Genomic DNA, 27,626 nt, shown 5'->3' on the forward strand with positions numbered 1-27,626 from the left:
TCCACTGTTTTCCAAAGTTTTGAATGTAGTTGGTCACATATTCTCTTGCTGCAATCAGTTTTTTTTCCACACGTTTTGACCCTTTGGTCCCACTTCTCTCCGTCGAAGTGAAGAAAACAGATTTTTGGCCCCATATTGTTGCCAGACGGGGGTCAGGGGGCTTCCAGTAGCTGACTCAGACTTCTTACTGGAAGCCAGTGAGTCACCCGTCTTCCTCGCTCTATCTCTTCCCCTCCCCCTAAATACTTCCCCCCCCTCCCCTCTTCCCCCCCCCCCCCCCGAACCCCCCTCCCACCCTTTCCTCTCCTCATTTGTCCCACATGTCGCCTCCTCCTCTCCATCTGAACTCTCCCAGTGTTCAACATGCTCCTTTCTCGCTCCAAATCCTCCACTTACATCTAAAACCAGCTCTCTTCCCCCATTGTTCCCCCTTCCCATGATCCCCCACCCCTCCCTCCCTCTTGCCCCGATCCCCTCCCCACCTCTGCAAAACGACTCGGCACTGCCACCATTTTATCCGCACATGCTACAAAAAACATAAACTCATACAACAAACAGAAAATGAGCACCTGTGCATCGTGGGGTTTAAAGCAGGTGGGTGTTTTCAGATATTTCCTCAGATTATGCTGCCAGGTTATTTCTTCCTTTGCTGCATTCCTAAACTTTTCCAACACAGGAGCATGTGTATTCCTCGGGAAAAACGTCACCATAAAGCCCTGCTTACCCCCAGCCCCCGCACTCCCATTATACCCCGTCCCCTCTCCCCCCTTGTTTCTCTGATACCCCCCCAACCCCCTCTTCCCGAACCCCGGTGATCTCACCCAGCTGCCAGTGTGTAATCCCACCCACAGCAGGCTGCTGCTGCTGTCGCTGCTGACTGACATCATTTGTTTTCTCCCTGTCACCATTTCCCTGAAACCTGAAGTCTGTTAGCAGGAAACTCAGGACTCAAGGATTCAGCTTATTGTTTCACTTGTTTGCCCCAATTGTGTTTTCTGCAGGAACAGCCTTGAGGAGATACTGAGCGCGTTTACATGCGCACTAATAAACCGATCATAAGGCAATTCGCTGATTATTCAAAGTGTTCATGTAAACAGCATGGTGCGATTTCCTTAACCGGATAAAGGCCGTTGTCGCATTTTGAGAAATCCGATTAACTCAGCAGGTTTTTGCCCAATCTTTTGAATTAGTCGTGAATTAGTCTGCGCATGTTTACCCTCAGTCTGATTTCTGTCGGATTTTTACATCTGTGCATGAGTGCAAACCTAACCAGATAGAGAAAAACGAAGAGGTAAGAAGAAGGAGAGTGTTTGTTAAACTAGTGCAAAGTAACGAAACGCAGAAACCTGACCATGTGAAAATAAGCTCTGTGTGGCACCATGTTCAAAATCCTAAACAATCGGCAGGAAGTTTGAGTTTTGTGTCACTTCCTCATGTAAACCGGGGTTTTCTCCTTTACCGCATTACTGGAGCGCATGTAAATGCATCAATCGAATTATTGTCATAACCTGATTATTCCCAGTTACCGGGTTATTAGTGTGCATGGAAACACGCTCAATACCTGCAGGAATAGCCTGGAGGAAATAATCTGAATGTAAAAGAATTTCTCTAGGCTGTGTTTGTACAATAGATGAGAAAGAGCGTGTTTCTCTGATATGTGTGTGTGTCTGTGTGTATTATGCATAGATACAAAGTCAAAGTGTCCCTTATTGGTGATATTAAACACACCCATGTGACCAACTTAACTCCAACAAACTGACTGTTCACACCATTGGCCTCCACATCACGTCGGGTCTGTTTTTTGGCTTTATTGGACAGATTACAGTAGAGAGAGACAGGAAAGATGGTAAACAGAGAGGGGTTGTCATGTGACAAAGGTCACAGGCCGGACGCAAACCCATGACATCACAGGTACTTGGTACGCGAACCAGGACTCCCACCAAAAACAAGGTCTTTTTAAACCAATAAAAATCAAATTAATCCTGTCCAGACCATCTACAGAAATATTGGTGGTGGGTATTCTCCTGCCGACCAGCACCTGAGGTTCATCTTTATTTACATCACTGATTACGTTCGCCGCTCTGACAGGAAGTCTTCCCCACCAGCGCTGCAGCGGCGGCGTGGGCGTCAAGCGGCCAATCGGAAAGCCAAATCCCTCGAGGGCCCTCACCGAGCCTCGCCACGGTCAAGCACCACCGGAAGGGGATGAGTGTGCGTGTGCGTGTGTGTGTGTGCGTGTGTGTGTATGGGTGTACTTTTCACGGCACGGCGGAGCGCGGCCGGAAGCCGTCCCCGGCTCGCCGTGCGCTCGGCTGCCCCGGCGTGGGAGTCGGGTCATTGTAATGAGAAATCCTGCGGAGACTCAGAGATCAGCTATTTCTCGCCTGAGCGGTGATGTGTCACACTGTAAGAGGCGTTGGTGATCAGAAAATGAACGCCGCCCACCCACCGCAGGGCTCGGCCGTACTGTAAATCTAACGCCGTGTTTATGTAATTTGGTGTTTTTACGCAATGAAAAGGACTGGATGGCAGCGGTGGAGGAGGTGGTGTACGCCGCCGACCCACCATACCGCTTTAATTACCATAATTAGACCGTAGGTGAGCACACAGTATACATATGTGGAGTTTACTCTAAACATTGAGAAAAAGACGGGTACCTGAGGTGCGTTTTTATACCGTGGCGAAGGAAAAAAATATATAAACACGCTGAATTTTGCTCCCAGTGAGGTTGTGTGTGGGTTTTAACCCTAATTAAAACCCACATTGGACTGAAACATTGCATGCAAATAAAACCTACTAGCAACAAGATTCATTGTACATATACAGTATATTCCTTTTTCTTCCTTTTACTATATGTGCTTTATTGACTTTATTGTGGTTACACTACATTCCTTTATCCACTCCTAAATTAGACAGTTAATTGATAATAAGCTCATAATGCTATGCTCAGTGAGAGAGGGGAGGGTAAACTTAATGCAGTACATGTGTATACTCACAGTTTGTTTAGAGGAGAGACAGATGATCTTTAATTCACCAGTTAGTAACTATTCCAATCTTAACGGCAGGCTTTTTCAAGTGAATCAAATTCCCCCAAAATTATCTGTCATTTTCAAGTTGCTCTCCTTCTATTTCCCTTACAGTTTTAATAGATTATCACTTGTTTTAAATGCAGATTTCACCAACAACACGTTGTGTCCTTACACTAAAATAAGGAGAATAAGAGGCAGTCAGTTGTCATGGTGGGTCTCGATCAATAAACTTTTCAGGGAACCGGTTCTTTAACCTGCAGGTCTGGTCTTTTGTTATATCATGGTTTAGCATTGGGGTGCATGTGTATAATCACAGTTACGCTAATATGGTTTAGAAGAGAGACAGAGGATCTTTAATGGACTAGTTAGTGACTATTTGAATCTTAACACCAGTCTTTTTGAAGTTAATTAAATCCCCAAATACCTCAATATAATCTGTCGCTCTCCCTCACAGTTTTAATAGATTATCACTTTCCTTACGCTAAAATAAGGAACATACTGTAAGAGGCAGTCAGTTGTCATGAGTGTTTATCAGTATATTTCTTTGTGAACCTGTCCTTTAACCTGTGGGATTTAATCTGTTGTTATACCCTTGGTTAAATGGTTCTCAAATTCGAGTTTGGGAACCACTAAGGGTCCTCGAAAGGGTTCTAGAGGTTCCTCATCAAACTGAAAGATAGTTTAATGTCACTATTAGGCTACTGTTATGAGATGAGTGGGAGTGAGATGACAGAATGTCTCTCCAGCTATTAATACAAAATTCTTCTCAGATGGGTGTTATAAGGACAGAAGTCTTACTAAATGGGTGTGTGTGTGTGTGTGTGTGTGTTGTAATGCATAGCTCTTTAAGGGTCTTTGACATGAAAAAGACTGGGAACTCTTAGCTCTAGTTGTTCCAAAATATGTCCAGTGGGTATACTGTATACTTAATGTAATAGTTGTGTACACACCAATTGTGGATTCCTACTGTTTAGAGAGTTAAATGGTTCTCAAGTTGGGGTTTGGGGACAACTAGGGGTCCTCTAAGGGGTCCAAGAGGTCCCTCAGCAAAGTGACAGATAGTTTTATGTCTGTTTAATGTTTTTTTTAGTTTTTTTTTTAACATTAATTTGCTCAAGTGAGTGACATGAGAGAATGTACAAGCATACTATTGGCATATTAAAACTATTTTGAGGATTCTCTCCACTGTTATGAATGCTATTCTTCTCAGATGGGGGTTATAAGGATAAAGATTTGACCAAATGTGGGTCTGTGTGTTGTAATGCAAATCTGTTTAAGGGTCTTTGACGTGAAAAAGACTGTGAACTCTTAGCTCTAGTTGTTCCTAAACCTACAGATACCATTTACAACCTAAACGCTCACATATCAGTTCCAGTGACAACAACAACAACGGTTTAAATTTGACAGATTCGGCTAAATAGTACATAAAACACCGAGCTTACACACTTTACAGTCTTACAAACTCTTAATTTGTGGGTCATGCAGTCTGAATCCACGGCTACACACCCTCCGACGAAACCTTACACCTTCCATACTTCGGTTTGCTAACAAAAACATTCACTGCCCCGCTGCGGTTGAAAAAGGGGGGATTCGACGGACGGCGCGCCTCGGCCAATCAGATCCGCGGAAGATTTCGATTTTTCGCCAGCGCCTCTGCGATTGGCGCGCGGCTCCCCCCGGAGGCACCCGCCCCCGAGCAGCCGATTGGCTGGGTTTCCCGGCTCTGTGGAAGTCATTTGAATACGCCTCGCTTTGTCGCTCATACGCTGCTGGGTTCAAATGACTTAAATACCAGGAGAGGAGACACACAATGGAGCGGGCTGGCAGCCGAAAACACCGCTGAGAGCTCGAGTTACACGCCGTGCACCGACAGACTCAAACAGCGGAGATTACAAACACTTTCGGATAGTTTTATTTCTTTTTTTTACCCCCCCTCTTCTCTCCATATAAAGAGATTGCATTCGGATATTTAGCTGCATCACTTGAGGTAAGTTGTCCAGGTCTTCTTGGATGACGGGGTTATAATCACAGTAAACCAGTACTCGCATAGTCCTTTATTAAAATGAAGTTACTGCCAGAAAATGTATGTTTACATGGTTTCATTTTATATAAAGAGATTGCATTCGGGTATTTAGCTGCATCACTTGGGATAAGTTATCCAGGTCTTTGATGATGGAGGTAGGCCTATCTATAATAACAATAATGCACTTTATTCTCATAGTACTTTATTGTCAGAAAATTATGTTTACAAGGTTTCATATCCTATAAAGAAATTGCATTTGGGTATTTAGCTGCAGCAGTTGAGGTAAATTGTCCAGATCTGTGATGATGGAGGTTTTTTTTTTTTTTTTTACTATAATAATAAACTTTAATCTCAAAGCACACTAAAATGAAGTTTTATGATCAGCAAATCATGTTTACACGGTTTTATTTCATATAAAAAGATTTCTTCAGGGTATTAACTTGAGGTAAATTCATCATAACCCTTGATGATGGAATTATTTGATGACTTCAAACATCAAATCAATTAAAAAATCCCTAAAATTAAGTTTTGTAGTCATAAAATTAGTTTTTAATCTACTTTTCAGTTCCTCAGTGTAGTGCACTCAGAATGAGATTGGCAAAAAAAAGCCTATATCATTTATATAAATCCTGATTTGTTTTCATCAGCATATTTGTTTTTGTTTACCTCCAGCATGAGTTTATAATTAGGCCGGCTGTCAGACAGCAACATTACTCACCAGCACCTGTGATGGGGCTGTGGTTCACAGCATGGTTTTTCACAGCAAGCTTTTACTGCGTATGAGTCAGTCAGAAGCACACACACACCAGACATGGTGGCCTGGTGTGTGTGTGTGTGTGTGTGTGTGTGTGTGTGTGTGTGTGTGTGTGTGTGTGTGTGTGTGAGAGAGAGAGAGAGAGAGGGAGAGAGAGAGAGAGAGAGAGAGAGAGAATTTGTAGGCTGTGTGTGTACAGGAGAGGAAAAAAAAGAATGTCGAGAGAGAGAGAGAAAGTGTGTGTGTGTGTGTGTGTGTGTGTGAGAGAGGGGGGGGGCATCTGTAGGCTGTGTGTGTATAGGAGATTAAAAAAGAGTGTGTGTGTGTGAAAGGGAGAGAGTGAGAGAAAGAGGCAAAGAGAGAGTTTGTGGGAGAGGTGAGAGAGGGAAAGAGAATATCTGGAGGTTGTGCTTGTATAGGAGATAGAACAAAGTGTGTGTGTGAGAGAGAGAGAGAGGCAGAGAGAGAAAGAAAGAGAGAGAGAGAGAGAGAGAGAGAGAGAAAACCATGTAGCCTCGGCATGTTATACCCCCAGCAGCAGATGAGATAACACGTCTTTATCCTTTCTAGCTCTAGGTTAATACTGTACTAGCCTACTGGATCACACACACAGGAGACAGGTGTGTGTGTGTGTGTGCGTGTATGTGTGTGTGTGCGTGTGTGTGTGTGTGTGCGTGTGTGTGTGTGTGCGTGGCCTCGCGCTTATGTGCCTCCATGTGGACTCCATGTGTCTATAAGCCTGGGTGTAAACGTACAATGCATACACACAAGCAGATGCATGAATACAGTGTGTGTGCTTTTGCTGTGTGTGTGTATGGTGTGTGTGTGTGTGTGTGTGTGTGTATCGATGATGGAAGCAGGTCCAGCAGTGGTTGAATTACTGTAGATATCTTTCCAGCTGATCTCAGTTTAATGTGTGTATCCGGGTCTGTTTGCCCGTCTATCAGATGGAGCTGCAGGTTTGTAAAGCAGCCGCTCTGACATCATCTGACCTCATCTGACCTCATCTGACCTCATCTGACCGACTTGGCTGACGGGCCGCTGTGTCCTGACCGGTTGTGGGCGGGGCCAGATCCACGCTCTGACATCATCTTCTGTAGCGGCTGTAAAGATCGGAACAGTCGAATCGTGTTCCAGTCTTTATCGAGCAATATTTTTTATTGCTCTCGTATCGGCTGTCATAACGTCACGTCATTTTAAGGTAACGCAGCTAGCGGGCAAGCGCTAATTAGGTAGCATTACTCAAAAATGAACAGAAAAAAATCAATAATACTACTTCAGAGTTTACCATCAATCCCAACGATGGGTGCAACCGTTCTCCAAGCATCGTTTTTTGAGATTTTTATTCCTGTCGTCTTTCAAATAAAAGTTATAAGGAGCTGGGAAGCTTTGAAAGGCTGGAATCAGGAACCTGCACTTGCCAGGAAGAAATTATTGTTCATGACACTAAATCACACCAGTATGGAAGCAAGGAATCACAGAAATCTCGATTTTTGATTGGCTGTTGACGGCCGATGACCATGAACAGTTCAGCCATGACCAACTTCTAATGGGTCAGGATGGGTCAGTATCTGGTGGGTGACAGGAGTAGCAGTGTGTTTTAATGAGCCTGGGACCCTTCAGAAACTAATACACTAATACAGCAGTGGCTCAGGAGAACCAAAATGGTTTGAAGGCTTGTTTCTGGTTCAGGTCGGCGTCGCAGTCGCAGTCGGCCATGTTAGAATGAGTCTGGGACTCAGGGCGAGAAAGTGAAATTAACCTTTCAGAATCAAAACTACTGAAATTGGCGATAATTGCTTCTTGGTGACAGTGGTGCAGGAAATTATTGCCAAAAAAACATCATTTCTGGGTAATGAAGTTCACATTTTTCAGACCGTTAACCTCTCGCTGGCATTTGCAGTCGCTAACATGTGAAGCTACTGCAGCTTTAAGGAGCACAGGAGTGAATGATATGATCTCACTACAGCCTGGACTTCAACCTCATTTCCAGAAGGGTTTTCCTCAGTCTCAGGCCATCAGACAGGTTCTGCTCTCACTCCAGTCCTGACAGAAATCACTTCCAAAGTTCACACAGTACAAAGTATAACAAAGATAGAGGAGAGCTGAGTTGCTCTTTACTGCTCTGATAACCTGCTGGCAGATCTGCTTATCAGGTGAAGATAGTCGCCTGAGAGACTGTATTCAAATACGAACTACACTCCTTTTCTCTCACGCTATGTGTACATGTTGTTATCTGAGCTTTTTTACATCTTACTACCTCAACTTTACTCAAATTAGTTGATTTTACTTTGTTTTGCCTTTTGCCTTGGCTCTGTGAGGCTTTATATCCCCTGTTTACACACAAATGATTCATTATGAATGAATAATAACCTAAAATCCAATTCAGCAGTAGGGCTGGGTGATATGGACAAAATTAATATCACAATAATCATAATATTTAAGTGATATGTAACAACATCATGCAAAATCACGTTGTAACATTTGATTTATGTCTATTACATTGAACTGCCTGGCAATATAAAGTACAATAAGACTCAGGTTCAAATAATATTCCCTAATTTGTTTCAGATCTTATTTCATGAGAGATTTCAATTAGAATTTACTTTGTTTTTAACATCAAATTCGACTTGGAAGAGAACCCAATAACTCAGTATCATTATCATTATGTCATTACAGTGTATTATTGTATTGTACTCAGTATAATAAACTAAAAAGCCTGCATCCTACTGCATGCTGCGGTGCATGATGGCACATTTTAGCTTTTCTATAGACTGATATGTATAGTCCGCTGTCTACTGCACATCGTCACTGTCAGCTGAAAACCTCAGAGCTCCAAATTTGGCGATTTGTTTTAATTCAAATTGACTGATTGATTACATGCTGCTCTGTTCTTGTTCTCCGACCTTCTGGCTCATGAAATCCTTTTAAACCCCGTTGGATCAGCTGGAAAACGCCTGGCGGTCGATCTGAGGACAAGGCTGCTTTTCTGTGTTCCTGGAAAGTTGACATTTTGTTGACACGGATACGGTATATAAGGAATAATAAGGTTTTATGTGTGAGTGTTATGCACTTCACTGTCCCCTAGCCGCTGGGCGATACGGTTGAAATCAATATCACGATAATCATAAGTTTTTTTTTTCTGATATCTATATATATCACGATATGGCTCACATGCAAAATCACGTTAAATAATCAAAATAATGTTCATCCCATTGAATTGAATGGTAATGTTAGGGTGTGATGTCAAACAAAACTGACATTTTCAAATAATATTCCTCCCATACATCATTTTGTCAGAGTTTTTAAATAAAATTAGCTTGTTATCATCAGTTTAAACTGCAGAATTGTGTGTCACGATATCCCCAAATCACCATATCATCACCATACGATTCCACTCACAGATAATAAACCATAATATTGAATTATCGCCCAGTCCAACAACAGTGTTACGGACTTCACTGTCACCTTGCACTAGGGCTGGACGATAATTCAATATTATCGTTTATCATCTTTCAGTGGAATCATATCGTGATGATATGAAGATATTTTGATATCGTGACACATTTCTGCTGTCTAAATTGATGATGACAAGCAAATTTGACTTAAAAACTCTGATAAAATGAGGTATGGTAGGAATATTATTTGAAAATTTCAGATTTGTTTGACATCACACCTAACATTACCATTCGGTTCAATGAGATGAACATTAATTTGATTATTTAACGTGATTTTACATACATGAACCATATCGTGATATATATTGATATGGAGAAAAATCCTTATGATTATCATGATATTGATTTCAACCGTATCGCCCAGCCCTACCTTGCACTAAGTCACTGCTCTCCGTGCACCGTGTGCTCCGCTATCTGCTTACGTCAACATGTGAGTTTCGATAAGCTCGATATGCCCAATGTCACATTCCTGTAACTTTATTGTTCTTGGCACACGAACAACAGATCTGCTGCACTCGAGCTGCTCGGCGACAGGTGTGTGACAGGTGTGTGACAGGTGTGTGACAGGTGTGTGACAGGTGTGTGACAGGTGTGTGTTACGCTTCAGAAGGCGTTAGAGGAATCTCCACTTCACTGATCTGACTGACGGGAAAATCAGCTTTCTCCCGTCTGCAGTGTGTGTGTGTGAGGCGGAGCGGCGTGCAGGCTGATGGTACTGGAGTGTGTGAATGCTGCTGTGTGTGTGTGTGATCTGCTGTGTGTGTGTGTTTCTGATCTGCTGTGTGTGTGTGTGTGTGTGTGTGTCTGATCTGCTGTGTGTGTGTGTTTGTTTCTGATCTGCTGTGTGTGTGTGTGTGTGTGTGTGTCTGATCTGCTCTGTGTGTGTGTGTGTGTTTCTGATCTGCTGTGTGTGTGTGTGTTTCTGATCTGTGTGTGTGTGTGTGTGTGTATGTGTGTGTCTGATCTGCTCTGTGTGTGTGTGTTTCTGATCTGCTGTGTGTGTGTGTGTGTGTGTTTCTGATCTGCTGTGTGTGTTTCTGATCTGCTGTGTGTGTGTGTGTCTGATCTGCTGTGTGTGTGTGTGAGATCTGCTGTGTGTGTTTCTGATCTGCTGTGTGTGTGTGTCTGATCTGCTGTGTGTGTGTGTGAGATCTGCTGTGTGTGTTTCTGATCTGCTGTGTGTGTGTGTGTGTCTGATCTGCTGTGTGTGTTTCTGAGCTTCTCTGTGTATGTTTCTGATCTGTTGTGTGTGTGTGTGTGTTTGTTTCTGATCTGCTGTGTGTGTTTCTGATCTGCTGTGTGTGTGTGTGTTTGTTTCTGATCTGCTGTGTGTGTTTCTGATCTGTTGTGTGTGTGTGTGTTTGTTTCTGATCTGTTGTGTGTGTGTGTTTGTTTCTGATCTGCTGTGTGTGTTTCTGATCTGTTGTGTGTGTGTGTGTGTTTCTGATCTACTGTGTGTGTTTCTGAGCTTCTCTGTGTGTGTTTCTGATCTGTTGTGTGTGTGTGTGTGTTTCTGATCTGCTGTGTGTGTTTCTGAGCTTCTCTGTGTATGTTTCTGATCTGCTGTGTGTGTGTTTCTGATCTGCTGTGTGTGTGTGTGTGTGTGTGTGTGTGTTTCTGATCTGCTGTGATCTGGTCTGATCTCTTCCTGGGGGATTTGTGTGGTGGTTAATGCCATGACAGGATAGATAGATAGATAATACCTCTATTGTTTGGGGAACCCCCCCTCCCTGCTTCTGTTATATCTTTTAAAACCACACTGTGTGATTTGTTTGTTGTTTTGTTTGTGATCTGTCTCAGGTTGAATAGATTACGTTGGGGTTGTTGAACGTTTTCAGCCCTGTGGAACCAGTTGGAATGAGTTCAGTCTTGATCTGGGTGTGACGCTGCTGCAGATCTGTGGAGACGAGTCTGAGTTTGGGTCCCGAAACTAAAGACCCGCAGGATTAAAGGACTGACACCAGTGTTTCCCCCCCCCTGAACTGTAGCTGTTCTTATCGGGGTGGAAAAGCCTCTGGAACAGCTTTTAGACCAGGGGCAGTTATCTCGCGACCCCCCTGGTGGTGCCGACCCCCAGGTTGAGAACCACCTGATTTAGAGCATCATGGGACACTAAAACTCTCCATTGAAACCCAGACGACTAATGGATTTCTTTTGGTGTTAGCAGCTCTTTAAGGCAGGGAGACCCACCACACCTTTTCAGAGAAGAAGAAGAAGAAGAAAGTCTAATGTACAGCATTTGGTTCTTGAATGTTTTGTGAAATGGATTTCATGTGAAACTTACAGCCGGTTCAATATCTAAAAAAGAACAGAGCGAACAGGACACACATGTAACTGTTCCCCTGTGGTTTTCATCGGTCCAACATTTTAACCAAACCATACCTCGCTGCCCTTTTTTCTACGTTTCAGTTTCACCACATCAGACCGCTGCAGCTCCTCGAAGTTTACGAACAATGAGAACATAAACAATACTTTCAACATGAAATTATGTTCCCAGCTGCTGTTTTAGCTGTCAGAAGCTGCTCATCAGGCTGTCCAGACAGTCACACCTAGGAATTAGAGAGGGAGAGAGAGAGAGAGAGAGAGAGAGAGAGAGAGAGAGAGAGAGAGAGAGAGAGAGAGAGAGAGAGAGAGAGAGAGAGAGAGAGAGAGAGAGAGAGAGAGAGAGAGAGAGAGAGAGAGAGAGAGAGAGAGAGAGAGAGAGAGACGCCTGTGCTGCTTTTCAGGAACTCGGTCACAAAAAACTGAAACGTTGGAAGTAACTAATTTCACGTTACTGTAATTAAGTAGCTATTTTGTGTACTTGTACTTTTTTGAATGTATTTTAAAGTCACTAGTTTTACTTTTACTTAAGTATGTATTTACTGAAGTATTGCGCTTGGCTACATTTTACTGTAAATCTCATCCATCACAGAACAGATTGTGTCTCAGAGACTGGATCAATGTAAACAGTGAGAAGAGGAATCTGACTTTACTTTGTTTCTGCACTTTATTTTGTCGTTTCTAATGTTTCCAGTTAAAAGAATCCAGTTTGAACTCTGACCTCTCTCCTTTTAGAATCACATGGAAAAGATCACAGCTAACAACGTTCTCTGTTCTAGAGAGGAACTCAGGAACTTTTACTCTGAGGACATTTTAAATCAGACACTTTTTACTTTTACTGAAGGAGATTTTTACACCGGTACTTTTACTTCTACTTGATTAAAATATCAGCAGAGTAACAATACTTCCGCTTCAGTAGGATGTTTTAGTACTCTTTCCTCCACTGATTTTAAGATAGAAGGCCATGCATTGGTTTTAAATTTTAAACAGGTTTTGAATGGGCTTTATGGACCCTAAGTTCATGGATCTTACTATCTGACCTTTCCAGTAATCCACATTTTACATGACAGATTCTCGACATCTCTCCCTAAGATGTGCTTTTCTAGTTTACGGATTGTAACTTTAGGAAGGTAAAGCCTCGGTAATCTTTTAACGGCGTTAGCAGGAGAGCAGCAGGCGCAGATCAGAGAGAGCAGGAGCCGAGCTGGCACTGCTCCGCTCACACTGGCCCCGGGCCAGGCGCCGTGGGTGTGCAAGGGTGTGTGTGTGTGTGTGTCATTGAAGTCAGTGTATATGTCTATGTGTGACGTGTGTGTGTGTGCTTGGATTAGACCGGCATGGGGCTCGGCGCCATGCTATACAAGTGTGTGTGTGAGATGTTGGCTCAGGCAAACACTCCTCTGTCGCGCTGTGATGGGCAAACAAAAGTCTGCTGGATTCCTGTAGGGCTTTGTTTTCGAGCGCTGTGTGTGTGTGTGTGTGTGTGTGTGTGTGGTATGTATGTGCAGGCATGTTGCTGTGCAGTTGGCTTGCTCTGGCATATGGCTCCTAGACAGACAACAGTAGCAGGATCAAGTTGGCTCCAGAGTTAAAGCTCGCCTTGCTGATCTGGGATCGGCTTACCTTCCTTAGATCCAATTATCTTCATCGTTAAGACAAAAAATCTGCACTGACTTAAGTCATTATCTATCTATCTATCTATCTATCTATCTATCTATCTATCTATCTATCTATCTATCTATCTATCTATCGTCATTTATCAGTAAAAATACCAAATGTTTGCTGGTTAAAGCTTCACAAATGATAAGATTTGCTACTTTTCTCCATTATTATGAAATGAATACTTTGGGGTTTAGTCAGGAATTTGAAGAATCACTTTGGGCTCTTGGAACTTGTGATGGGCATTTGTTATCATTTTTGACATTTTATACACTAAATGATTAATCGATTAATATGAAAAATAATCCATAGATTTATTGATAATGAAAGTAATCGTTAGTTGCAGCCCTATAAGTATTTATAAATCCGTGCTGACTCTGCTGCTCTGTGTTCACACTTCTCCTCTCCCGTCTCTCCGCAGGTCGCCATGCCTCCCACGACTCCCTACGCCGGTAAGTTCAGCCCCTGCGGTCCGTACAGCAACAACAACAACAACTCTCAGCCCCTCAGTCCGTATCGCAGCGCCGCCGCCGCCAAGGCCGCCAAGGAAAACGTCTACAACAGCGGCTACGCCGCCACAGAAAACCCCTACGACATACCGCAGCCTCACAGCTCGTACCGCAACGCCGCCGCCGCCGCCGCCGCCACCACGACCGTGAGGGAGCATCTGTACAACAGCGGCCATGCGGTGACAGAGAACCCGTACTCCACGGCGCAGCCTCACAGCCCTCGCCACAGCGCCACTTCCTGTCCCGCGCGCTCGCACCGCAGCTCCAGCAGCGGCAGCGGCGGCAGCAGCGACCGTTACCGCAACACCAGCAGCAGCAGCAGCGACCAGTCGTATCGGAACAACGCCGCCGCGGCGAAAGAACATCTCTACGGACACGGCATCTCCGCCAGCTACGGGGAGATGTGTTACCATGACAACAGCTTGGTGTCGGCGTCCCTCGAGGCGCTGATCCAGCACCTGGTTCCCACAGTCGACTACTATCCTGATGTGAGTGTCAGTCGATCGATCGATCAATTGATCAATCAGTCACTCACTTAACTTCTGTAAATCTGTCACTGGTCCAAAATAGCAAGAATTCCTTCTAGCCAATAGGAGCATGATCATCATATTAGCATGATGATGATGATGATGATGAAGATCTTTAACACGTTCAGTTTTTTCTTTTAATATTTTTACAATGACCTGACTTTCTTTTCCGGGGTTTGAAAAGTCTCTAAATCTAGCGACAAAGTTGCCAAGTTGGCAACAGTGTAACATTATTTAGCCAAACTGTGTTTCTTCTGCTCCGCCCACTGAGGCTTCACTCAACCAATCAGATCATTTCTACCTCCAGAGCGGCTCTGACTCTGAGAAATATTTGTGGAACTAAAATTCCTTCTTCAAGATCTTCAAGCTTTGAGGAAGCTAACATAAAGCTCATCGATCTGATTTTTTTTTCCTACACACACCTCACATTTAATTCTGGAAAAGGTCCAAACCGTCCCGTCTTCTCTCACTTTGTGTTTCTTCTTCGTGTCTCTGACCACCGCTGTTTCTTCTTCTTCTTCTTCTTCTTCTCCTCCAGCGGTCGTATGTCTTCACCTTCCTGCTCAGCTCCCGCCTCTTCCTGCACCCGTACGAACTCATGACCCGGGTGTGCCAGCTGTGTGTGGAGCAGCAGCGCTCCGGAGACGCCCTGCTGGACAAGGTGGGTGGAGAACACACACACACACACACACACATACAATGCAAAAATTATTTCTCTCGCTCCCTCTCTCTCTCTCTCTCTCTCCCTCCCTCCATCTCCCACACAAACTCACACCCACCATAACATCACCTCTCTAACACACACACACACACACATACACATACACACACACACACACACACACACACACACTTTCTTTTTGTGAAGAATTGTGTATTGATTGTTTCATAACCAAAGAAATTCCAGACAGACACATGGGATATAAAATGACACTAAAGAAAAATGGAATAAAAGTGAAAAACAGAAGCAAACAAAAAAACTAAAACTAAAATAGAGGAACAGTAAAACAGACAAACAAATAAATGCTAGAACTATACTGCCTGACAAAGGCAAACTACTTTTGTCTGTTTTTAAAGGCTAAAAGTCATGACTCGGGTTTCGATTTCATCCCAAGAAAAAAAAATATACCTATAAATGCTGTTAAATGACACACTATCTACTTATTTTCGCTTATCTCACGATACGATTCAATACAACTACGATACGAAGTAATAAATAAAAGTTCAGTGACAACAAAGTCTGACTGTGCAGAATTCTGTTTATTTCTGAGACACAAATCTTTCTAGCGATGCCATTGGCTGCTAGAATGTAAACAACAATTTAAAAATGTCATAACAAAGTGACAATAATATAATTTGGATGGAGAGCTTGTGAAACTGTGATGGTCAAGAGTCTCATTAGTGATTACTACAGCAGAATAACATGGAGCTGATATCACCATTCATGTTCCTGACACAACATGCGGACTGTCACTTTTTTGCATTGTGATATATTGAATTTCCATATATCGTCCCATCACTACTGATAACAGTGGTTTGTCTCATCACTAACACCAACCATTCCTCTGTCTGACTTCACTCTCTCTCTCTCTCAGATCTATATATGTGAGATATGTGACACACACACACACACACATTTAAATACGTGCTGTGTGATGTTTTCAGATCCGTATCCGTGAGGTGGCGCCCAAGCTGGTGCAGCTGCTGACCGAGTGGACCGAGACGTTTCCCTACGACTTCAGGGACGAGAGGATGATGCGCTGCCTCAAAGACATGACGCACCACGTGGCCAGAGGGGACGAGGTCAGTGTCACACACATTTAAAACAAACAAGCTCACAGAAAACATGCAAAAAGGTGTGGCAAGGGTGTTTTTAGAGAGACCGACACCTTAAAGGGGCATTAAAGTCACACTGAAATGGAACTTTTTTGTATTTTTAGGTCATTCTAACACTATACATTTGACAATTTATGCCAAAACAAATGACCAAAACTTTATTTTCTTGTATTTTTATATCAAAATCTCATTACTTTTACTTCCTGGAAAACCAGAAAATCTTTAGTGGTGACATCATAATGCACCAGGAGGCGTATATAACAAGTCCAACCAATAAAACCATCAGATTTTTTAACAGTCCCGCCCCTCTGCCCCTCCCATCAAATCAAACTGCCTTTCTCTCCCTAACTGATCTCCCATTGTTTCACACTTTTTAATGATCCCTCCCTCCCTGTGTTATGCCCCGCCCCCAACATCCTGTTTCAACAGGAAATACATCACATTAAGGAAGTGAGATGCTCTCAGAATGCCGCTTCATTGAGTAATCGATGACTTGAAACTCCAATAGGTGGAGAGTTTTTAATCCAAAACCAGTCATAAAGCCAGAAATCTCAGCAGCTGATGAAGTAATTATTGATTAATTTGTATTGATCAACAACCCTCACAGATATATTATGATCATTTTATGTTATGAGGCGGTAAAAATTGTATGTTTGGTCCATTTAAACCAAAGGTTGCGGGTCGAATCCCTAATGTGCCCTACTGAAGTGTTCTTGAGCAAGTCCCTAAACTGTGTCCTGTGTGTGTTTTCCTCTGTGTGTGTGTGTGTGTGTGTGTGTGTGTGTGCGTCATGACTCCAGTACTCGTGGCGGGCCATGCAGCAGATGACCCAGCGGCTGATCAAGCGGCTGTCGGCCCTCGGTCAGTACGAAGAGGCCGTGGCGGCGCTGAACGCCGTGGCGATGGAGCGGCCCGCCTCCCTGAAGAGCAAACAGGCCTCGGGTCAGCGCGGTGACGTACTGAGCGTGTGCGATGACCCCTTCGTCCTCGCCCAGCAGCTCACGCACATCGAACTGGTAAGAAAGTTAGATGGGTATGGACTGCAGTAGCTTGTCAAGTTAAAGGATAAATTTATCGATTTTGGATCTATATATAATTTGTCTCCTCCATCCCTGTAGTTCTTGGACCCACAGACAATATTGGCTGTCAGTTGAAACAGCGAGCTCTTTTGCCTCTTGCTGCTAACAATGAGACTAATTACATATAGGTCCAAAATAGACAGACTTATCCTTTAAGCTAGTGCCCTCATTCAAATGTGTGTTTGGTTGATGAAGTGGGCAGGAGAGCCTAAGTGGGATTGATGGGATTCAAACTGAAGACGTAAGCCTGTCTTAAAGCCTATAGGAAGTAATCTCTTGCTGTTATATAATAATGTTTTTAGCACAGTAACCTGAAGCACACCTAAGTATGTATACATGGATTTCTGTATCTATCTATATAGACTTCAAGGGCTTTTTAAACTGTAAGTCAAGACTCAAAATCGCTAAGTCCGGGGACACAGCAGAACTGGGTCAGAAATGAATGGGGACTCACCCTTGAAAGTTCATGAAATGCCCGTGAAATTAGAAATGAAGGAGCAAAAAATGCCCATGATAAACAGGCGTTCCCTTATGTATTTCACCCTCTTGGGAATACTGTCCCCCGTGGGCCACCGTAGGTGATTCGTAGGAGCCGATGACCGGGACGCTTCTTCTTTCCAGTGTGTTCTGGTTGAGAAAAATAGAGCAGTTTTAGGTCAGAAAACAACTGAGTAAGCAGCCTGAAGCGGGAGAAACTGACGGCAACAACTGACCTCACAAAAAACACTAGGTTAACAAAAAATACAACAACCAGTATGGTAAAAAAGACAACAATAGAGGAGTGGAAGATGGGCTGGTTGGGGACAGAGAGGGAAAACAGCACCATCCTGTTCTTTAAGGCAGTTTCCAGCAGAGGGAAACGAGTTTAAACAAATCTTAGTGGTACAAATCAAGTGTTTATTTGCCAAAAATGCAACACAAATGTGTTTTTTTCATAGTTCAATAAAAATCTCAGTTGCACGTTACGTGTCTTAGGAAAGGGAGAGAGGAAGAGGAGGTAAACATCTTGGGAAAGGGAAGGAGGGAGAGATGGGGAAACGTCTTGGGAAAGGTAGGAAGGAGGACAAAAAGTCTTAGGAAAGGGAGTGAGGAAGAGGAGGAAAAAGTCTTGGAGAATAGATAGAAGAGAAAGAGAAGGAGGGAAACATCTTGGGAAAGGGAAGGAGAGGAGGGAGAGATGGGGAAATGTCTTGGGAAAGGTAGGAAGGAGGTCAAAAGAGAGGAAGAAGAGGGAAGAAGACTTGAGAGAAGAGGAAGAGAAGGAGGGAAACATCTTGGGAAAAGCAAAACGGAGAAAAGAGGATGGAGACGTCTGGGGAAAAGTGAAGGGAGGAGGTGGAGAGGAAAAAGTCTTGGAGAATAGATAGAAGAGGAAGAGAAGGAGGGAAACATCTTGGGAAAAGGAAGACGGGAAGAGAAGAGGATGGAGACGTCTTGGGAAAAGTGAGGGAGGAGGTGGAGGGAAAAAGTCTTGGAGAATAGATAGAAGAGGAGAAGGAGGGAAACATCTTGGGAAAAGGAAGACAGGGAGAAAAGAGGATGGAGACGTCTTGGGAAAAGTGAGGGAGGAGGTGGAGAGGAAAAAGTCTTGGAGAATTGATAGAAGAGGAAGAGGAGGAGGGAAACATCTTGGGAAAAGCAAAACAGGGAGAAAAGAGGATGGAGACGTCTTGGGAAAAGTGAGGGAGGAGGTGGAGAGGAAAAAGTCTTGGAGAATTGATAGAAGAGGAGAAGGAGGTAAACGTCTTGGGAAAAGTGAGGGAGGAGGTGGAGAGGAAAAAGTCTTGGAGAATAGATAGAAGAGAAGAAGGAGGGAAACATCTTGGGAAAAGGAAGACAGGGAGAAAAGAGGATGGAGACGTCTTGGGAAAAGTGAGGGAGGAGGTGGAGAGGAAAAAGTCTTGGAGAATTGATAGAAGAGGAGAAGGAGGTAAACATCTTGGGAAAAGGAAAACAGGGAGAAAAGAGGATGGAGACGTCTTGGGAAAAGGAAAACAGGGAGAAAAGAGGATGGAGACGTCTTGGGAAAAGTGAGGGAGGAGGTGGAGAGGAAAAAGTCTTGGAGAATAGATAGAAGAGGAAGAGGAGGGAAACATCTTGGGAAAAGGAAAACAGGGAGAAAAGAGGAGGGAAAGTCTGGTGTCCCTCACGTCATCGTCTGCTGTGAGATAAATTTACGACAGAGAAACCAGAACACTGTGTGAACCCGTCGTTATGAGTGTGATGAAACGGTTTTAAAAGTGTCTCACAGGCTTCTGCTGCGTCGCGACAAAACAATAATTTCACTTAATTGGTTCGAGTTCGAGAGCAAAGAGTCAGTTTCTCATTTCGGTGCAGAAAACGTTTAAGAACACGCACTTTTTTTTTATAGAGTTGCTTTTATGTAATGTTACGGTCAAATTGGTTTGCCTATTCTTTTATTTTTCTGTGTGCCGCTTTTATGTTTCTCTTATTGAGTTTTTTGGTTTACTGCTATTATTCCTCCGTTTTATTGTTTTGTCCATAAAGCGCTGTGTGCGGTCTGTTTGGGAGAAGTGCTGTATACAAACACTTTATCATTATTGACATTTTATTATTATCTGTATATAAAGATATATTGCTCTCCGTCAGATGTTCTTTTCTGTCAGTCCAAAGATTTAAATCGCGTCTTAAAGCACATTATTTTTGGTCTTTTATTTTATTGTCGTTTTATTTGTTTGTTTAAATTCATGTCTGGCTTTTTTATTTATCATGTTGCTTTTTTTTATTGTTTTTGTAATGAACTTGAAGTAAATTGGTCTGTAACTCTGTTTTGAGAAGAGCTACACAAGTGAAGCTTCTTCTTCTTCTTTGTTTTCTTTGTCTTCTTCTCTACCTCCATCATCTTCTTCTTCATCTTCTTTTTCTTCATCATGTTTTTCTTCTTCTTCCCCTTCTTCGCCTCCTCCATTATTTTTTTTAATCTTTCTGTTCTTCTTTCCCTTCATCTTCACCCTCTTTTCTTCTCCTTCTCATTATCCTTTTTCATTCTCTTCTTCATTTTCTTCTTTGTTTTCTTCTTCTTCCCCATTGTCTTTTTCATCCTCTTCTTCTCCCCCTTCACCTTCTTCTTCCTCTTTTCTTCTCCTCCCCCTTCTTCTTTTTCTCCAATATCTTTTTTCACCCTCTTATTCTCCCCCTTCCTCTTCTTCTCCTTTGTCTTCTTCTTCCTCTCCTTCTCCTGTCGTCCTCTTCCTCTTCTCCACCTCTTTCTTCTTCCTCCTCCTTCTCCTCCTCATCCCTCTTCTTCTTCTCCTCTGTCTGTTTCTTCTTCCTCTTCTCCTCCTCTCCTTTCTCCTCCTCCCTGTTCTCCCTCTCCTGATTGTTTTCTCTCTCTCTCTCTCTCTCCCTCTCTCCCTTCAGGACAGACTGAGTTTCATCGGTCCTGAAGAATTCATCCAGACGTTCGCCATGAAGGATCCTCTGGAAAACCACAAGGTACAGTCCAGTCTGACAGAGACAAGGATGAGACCTTTTTTTTTTGTTTTTTTTATTATCCTGATCACAAAATACATAATCATGATCAGATTGCCCCATAACACAAGAGTCCCAAGTCTTCTTGCTTGCTTGTTTGTTTATTTTTCCTGCTTTATTTCATGTTGCCGATTGATTGAAATTCTTTATTAACAATTAAGAATACGCAGAATTCAACACAACCCATTTATAATTATCAGCATCAAAATAACGAAGGAAAGAAAGCCTTAATGCTAATAGTTTTTGCAAGTTATTCTTTATTATGTTGTATTATTTTCTGCTTCTTGCCATATGAAACACACAAGAAATCCTTCCACGTAGATGTGGATTTGTGTGGTGTTTTTTTAAAAAAAAAAAAAGTATTTAATTTTTTAATGGATCTTTTGAAAATGCATCCAACACGGTATGAAAGAGCCGCTCTGCGCTCGTCTGAGTGTGTCTGAAGGGCCCTTCTCCAGCTAAGTGGTGCTGTGAGTCACGGAGGGGTCAGTTTTAATCATCGCCGGTGAGAATAAGCTTTCAGCCGATGTGCTCCTGGTATCTGTGAGTACGCAGCTTCTCTGCCCTCACTTACATAAGACCCACTTTGTATAAAAGAGTGGATGAGTGAGTCAGCGCGAAGGGTCCCGAAGAGCAGAGGAGAAGTTTGGAGTGGAGTGGGCCGCCTGTGTTGTGTAAGCCTTTAACGGAGCCGCGAAGCCCCGCGATTACATCATCACAGCCAGAGTCAGGTTTATTTATAAAGCGCTTTTGTGAAGTTTATTTATAAAAAAAGGGCTTTTGACGAACAGGTTCGCCACAAAAGCGAGAAACGGAAAGCACAAAGGGCAGAGAAACAGATGGAAATGAGGTAAAATATATCAACAAGAGCGTCACAAAGCGCAAAATATGAGGCCTGAGCGTATGTGTGTGGGTGAGTGTGTGTGTGTGTGTGTGTGTGGGTGAGTGTGTGTGGGTGAGCGGATGTCACGGCTGTCGACATTAATTTGCAGAACAAATGAGAGAGTAGCAGCGGTCAATTTCCTCATATTTAACACATCTAGAGCTCATTTGCTTTGGTCTGAACCGCAGTGGAAAAGTTTTTTTTTGGTATTTGGTTCATTTAGGTTCAAACTGACCAATTAGAAGTGAACCAGGACTTGTAAACAAAAGTCACATGACTCATAAGCAGCTTGTTTATTGGACAGAGTTTTGGTGACCTGTCATCCCGCAGGTTAGAGATTTAAAACAAATCTGACTCCAGTTCCTGTAACTTTATCTCAGCATGATGGACTTGTCTGTCTCTTCTTCTGTGGTGTTCATACCAGTTAAGAACACATGAAGAAATATCTGAGTATGAGCATCAGTCCAGACTTAATTTTGTTCTGCTAGGCTTTCCAAGCATGAGGAACTGCACCTGTCTCCTTCTACCCATAATCCCTTGTGTTTTGGGGTGGTTTCCTGTAGTAACAAACCACACCTCAGTTCTCTTGTTAGGAGGACTGAGACTCTCTGTGTCGTTATTTGGTGACACCAGAGTTCAGATGGCTTCATTCTCGCCTGGACAAATGAACCGAACACTGCAGAGTTCAATATATATTTCAAAAGGAGGAACCTGGATTATCTATTTGCATTTCAAATGTTTTGTGAGCACCTTAACTTTGGACAGCAGACTCTCTGGGTTGTGATGAAGAACCATGAAAACAGTAATCTTGGATCAGAAACACTGACAAAAACCTGATTAAAAGGTCTGATAAAACTCCCCGAAAAGTCAAGCAGGTTCACATTGTCTCCTCCCTCTGTGTTTCAGGGTTTCTTCCGGAAGCGTAAGACCAGCAACCTGGAGGCCTACGTGAACTGGTTCAACAGACTGAGCTTCCTGGTGGCTACTGAGATCTGTATGGTGAGCTGCAACTAATGACCTGTCTGTCTATCTATCCATCTATCTATCTCCACCTACACACTCTGTCTGTCTCTCTCTCTCTCACTCTCTATAGCTCACTTCCTGTTGTGTTCTCTCATTGCAGCCAGTGAAGAAGAAGCACAGAGCGCGGGCCATAGAGTTCTTCATCGACGTGGCCCAGGAGTGTTTCAACATCGGCAACTTCAACTCCCTCATGGCCATCATCAGTAAGTACTGTCATGATGATGAATTCACACATTAATACTGTTACTGTTGCTTTTTATGTGGTAACCTAGTAACTTGACATGTTAGTTTTTCCAATTGTTGTAATCCATCATTAGTTTCATTTTCAATTTAGAATGTATATGTTTACTTTTCTTTCATATTGTTTCATTTTGTTTCATTCAAAAAATGAAAACCCAGTACTAAAAACTTAAATTCTCTCTCTCTCTCTGTCTCTCTCCCTCTCTCTCTCTATGTCTCTCTCTCTCTCTCTCTCTCTCTCCCTCTCTCTCTCTCTCTCTCTCTCTCTCTCAGCTGGGATGAACATGAGTCCTGTTGCCAGACTGAAGAAGACCTGGAGCAAAGTCAACACTGACAAGTTCGAAATTCTGGAGGTGAGAAAACTTTCAGGCCACCATGCTGTGGGCCTGTGTGTGTCATGACAGTGTGTGTGTGTGTGTGTGTGTGTGTGTGTGTGTGTGTGTGTGTGCTGACTGTCTCTGTCTGTTCTCCCTCAGCACCAGATGGACCCGTCCAGTAACTTCAGTAACTACCGCACGGCGCTCCGCGGCGCCACCCAGAGGTCTGAGACCGCACACAGCAGCCAGGAGAGGGTGAGGGAGCGCACACACACACACACACACACACACACACACACACACACACACACACACACACACACACACACACACACACACACACACACTGTCATGCCAAACTGAAACGCAACAGAACAGGCAAAGACAGAGCAGGGAGTCCCAGTTTTAATTGCTTGAGACGTGACTTGATGCATGAAGAGAAGACTTGAGACTTGACTTGACTTGGGTTCTGGTGACTTGGGACTCGACTCTGACTTGTACTTTGATGACTTGAAAAGGTTTCTAAAGTCTTGACTTGAGATCTTGTGTTTGTGTAAATTACTTAGATTGAAAGTGATGAGATTTGTTCCAGCGGACGACTGAATTTAAATTCTGTTTTCTGAATTTGTATGGAATGATTGAATTTATTGAAGTTGAAACTGATTATAGAAATCAAACTCATGATGCTCTTACCAAGTTTTTATCCTATTAAAACCATATTGCATTGAAAAGTCCTAGCTATTTAGTTTTCTTTAAGATATTAAATTGATACTGGACTCTTGATTCTTGTTCTGACTTGACCTGCTGTTCTACATTTAGACTTGAGACTTTAAAATGTAAAATATAAAGTTTCTGTCCTCCTTCCTGCAGATTGTGATTCCATTCTTCAGCCTCCTGATTAAAGACATCTACTTCCTGAATGAAGGCTGTGCCAGCAGACTGACCAACGGACACATCAACTTTGAGGTCAGTCGACTTTTCAGCAGGTTCATTTTAACATGAGATATCCACTATTTGAAAAATACTGACAAAATTCTCACAAAAGCACCGACAGCCCAGCCACTATTTGAAAACAACATCTGGTAAAACTCTTACGGAATGACTAATTGCACAGAGTTACAACTTCCCAGAAATTATGATACATTTCAAAGGGAAGTGGGCAATTTAACGCAGACCAGATCCTTTCTTTAATAGAGATACTGAGTGATGAAGTTAAGGTAATGATGTTCCACTAAAAGAATATATAGTATTTGGGGTTTTGTTTTTACTTGTACTAGCTTTTTATCAATATTTAACATTACATATATGTATAAGAACAGGTTTGAGGTGAGTCTCAGTTCACTGTCCCTCTGACTCGACTGCTGTTTTCATTACAGATAAAATAGAGATATAAACAAAATGGGAAATATGAAAATTTGACTTTCACTTACATGAAATGTAACAGCGCCCCCTTGTGGTTAAAAGGAGCAACACATTCTCCATCTCAATGCTTTTTAAAAAAATGTAATTTCTTTATTTCTTTTGTTTTTATTTTCCCATCAGTTTCTCTTTTATCTCGTCTGTTTTTTCTCCTATTTGTCCTTTCATCATTTTTATATTTCCAAATAAATAAACCTTACATTTTAATATTTAGCTCTAGCTGTGGTGGGAATTTGCTTTTGCTTTTTAGGATGACATTTACAGATTAACAGTAAGAAACTCCTTATCTTATTTAGATGCAACTCTTTGTGTTATTTTTTGGTGTTTCTGTATTACCTGGATCTGTGGGAGCTGACCAAACGCCGTTGTTAAATTTGTCTTGACATTAATAAAATGTGTATTTTGTTTTTTGTTGTGTCAACAGAAACTGTGGGAGCTGGCCAAGCAGGTGAGTGAGTTCCTGGTCTGGCGTCAGGTGGTTTGTCCGTTCGACAGAGACCGGCGCGTCCTGCAGCACCTCGTCACCTCGCCCGTCTTCAACGAAGACGGTCAGCACTCTTTCATATCATTTCTGTTCATTTTATTTTGTGTTATCAAACAGTACAGATTGGCAAATTTACCAAAAATGTATCACCAGTAGCATTTTATTTTAATTTAATTTAGTTTTCCTTTCCTTTTTTTTTTTCATGTATTTCTCCTTTCCTTTTCCTTCCTTTCCTTTACATGTTTTTTTATGATTTGTATTTTTATTGGAAATTTTCATGAACCACAAAAAAAAAAAATGCTACAAAAAGGAAACAATACAATGCAAAACATACAATAAAAACAAAACACAAATCGGAATAGTGCCAATTCTCATAGAGCACAATATAACATGACATATAACAAGAGAAGAAGGAAAAACAAAAAAAGACACAAAAAAAAACTCAAGCTTTGTCTACACAATTGCTTTTCATTTGTATGTATGTCGGCCTATCTGTGTATGTATCTCCCTTTTTATTATGTGCAGCACTTTGTGTGTTTTAAGTGCTTTATAAATAAAGTTTTTCTTACTTTTGTCTCCTTGCAGAGCTTCATCTGGCCTCATATGAGAGCGAAGGACCTGAGAACAACATGGAGAAAGACAGTCGCAGGTCTCTCAGGTGGGCACACACACACACACACACACACACACACACACACACACACACACACACAAACAAACCACCCCATATAGCACATATTTATCTATATTAATTCTGGTTTTCTGTGTTCTATTTTCCAGATCCTCCCTTCTGCATCGAGAGAATCGGTCATAAGAGACAGAGAAACCTCCAACACAGCAGTGATTTTAAAGCTACCAACTTCTCCATAACATGTTAACATTCCCACAACCAAATGTTGGGTCTTCTTGACTCAGACTTGGACAAACACTGAACTACAGGACAGCTGGGCTCATATTCCCACAGATTGACAGAAGAATATTATATGGGCTTGGAGATCTCGAGGGGCATAAACGGTTTATAAATCAAATTAAGTGTTATAAATCAAATTAAAGCCCTTGATGAAATTCACCCAGTGCCAAACGAACCCTACTGAAGCTATAACCCCCCCCTCTGTCTCCATGTCTGGGTTGACTGAAATCATTTTTGACATTTGATCCTAATGATTTATATTCCCAAGAAGGGCCTGGACCACAGATCTGGATCCTCTGCTCTGTGTGAACGCTGGCTCTGTCTGAAGCACTTACAGGATATTAAATAACTCCAGTAATGTAGTCAAAGGTTTATGGATTATTGTTATTCCTGCCTGTTTTTTTTCTGAGGCGTACAGAGTATCATCCACTATCAGCCAATAACCACTGACTTACACTGGATAGTGGGTTCACAGTATACCTGCTGTCTCCTCAGCATTGTATCGAGGGATTTCAGGTGATGTAACACACCCTCTGGCGGCCATATTGGAGGTCTTCAGCTGTTGAGCAACAGTTGCTGTGAACAACTGACTGTTTCTGAACATACAGCAGAATTTAATAGACTTAATTTCTGTGCTGTTTTTGGCTGAGAACTGATCATTTCACCACTAATCTGATTGATTTTGTGTTTAGATAATGTTAGCTTGTTAGCTAGCTAATCTTAGCATTTAGTCAGCGAACTAGCCTAGCTATCTTGTTGTAAATGCATCTGCAAACGATTAGCACACTAGCTAACGTATCTAATAAAAGCTAGCATTTGTGGCTAGTGGTCACATGTTAACATTACAGTAACATTGGTTGCTTTGCTAAGTTAGCCTATAGCTAGCTAGCTAACAGTTTGTTCAGGTTAACTGAGCTGACTCTTCTCAAGCTACAACTCAGAGTGTTTTGGAGTAGAGACTAGGGCTAAAGACAAGACAGTTTACTGTGTCACAGTAACCAAATCCACCTTATCACACTATTCACTTTTACTGAGAACGTTACTGAGTGGATCTACAGCCACACCACAACAAGCTGACTCAGCTGCTCTCTGTTTCTAGCTGGTTAGCTGTTGTTTGAGCACAGCCAGCTCTCAGATGGACCTCCATGATGGCGCCAGACGTCGTTCATAGGAAATTTGTGACCACTACGCTATTCTTCATCTACAACGGGACTCATATTCTGGAATCATGTAGTCTGGGTTTTGTCTCTGAATGAGATAATGGAGCTGATGACTTAAACCAGAATAGCACTAGCTTCTCTGATGTGCATACACATATCTCCTGGGTGAGATCAGTCAAAACCACAGAGAGAGAGAGAGAGAGAGAGAGAGAAAGAGAGATATCCACCGGGCTGGTTAACATTGACTTGTATTATAACTACCGGGCTACCAGCTGCTATTAGAAGTGGTTTTGCTGCATTGTCGTGTCGTGCAGTGCTTGATCTGTAACTCCATATCTTGAGCAGAGCCTTTGGGATGCATCCCATCCTTTGCTTTCAGTCGCACTCAGCTCCCATTAGCAGCCATTTTGCTATTGGTCATCTAAGCCTTTGGTTTAATTTTAATACACATCATAAGTCAAAACATCAGCCACATGTTTCTAAACACATTTTGGAGACACTC

The 27,626-nt window shown here is 42.5% G+C and overlaps 1 protein-coding gene across 1 annotated transcript; it reads left to right on the forward strand.

Moving 5' to 3' along the window:
• Positions 1 to 4,831: 4,831 nt before the first annotated feature.
• LOC139917327 (ras-GEF domain-containing family member 1B-B-like) lies at positions 4,832 to 26,409 on the forward strand. Its single transcript, XM_071906430.2, has 14 exons — positions 4,832 to 5,016; positions 13,667 to 14,242; positions 14,820 to 14,942; positions 15,947 to 16,084; positions 16,918 to 17,133; positions 20,578 to 20,652; positions 22,478 to 22,570; positions 22,695 to 22,797; positions 23,108 to 23,187; positions 23,311 to 23,406; positions 24,022 to 24,117; positions 24,995 to 25,118; positions 25,640 to 25,712; positions 25,835 to 26,409. Exons 2-14 carry the CDS (start codon positions 13,673 to 13,675, stop codon positions 25,866 to 25,868), a joined length of 1,821 nt encoding a protein of 606 aa, XP_071762531.1. The 5' UTR covers positions 4,832 to 5,016; positions 13,667 to 13,672; the 3' UTR covers positions 25,869 to 26,409.
• Positions 26,410 to 27,626: the final 1,217 nt, after the last annotated feature.

Source organism: Centroberyx gerrardi, chromosome 2 (assembly GCF_048128805.1).
Source record: "Centroberyx gerrardi isolate f3 chromosome 2, fCenGer3.hap1.cur.20231027, whole genome shotgun sequence".
NCBI classification, from domain to species: Eukaryota; Metazoa; Chordata; class Actinopteri; order Beryciformes; family Berycidae; genus Centroberyx; species Centroberyx gerrardi.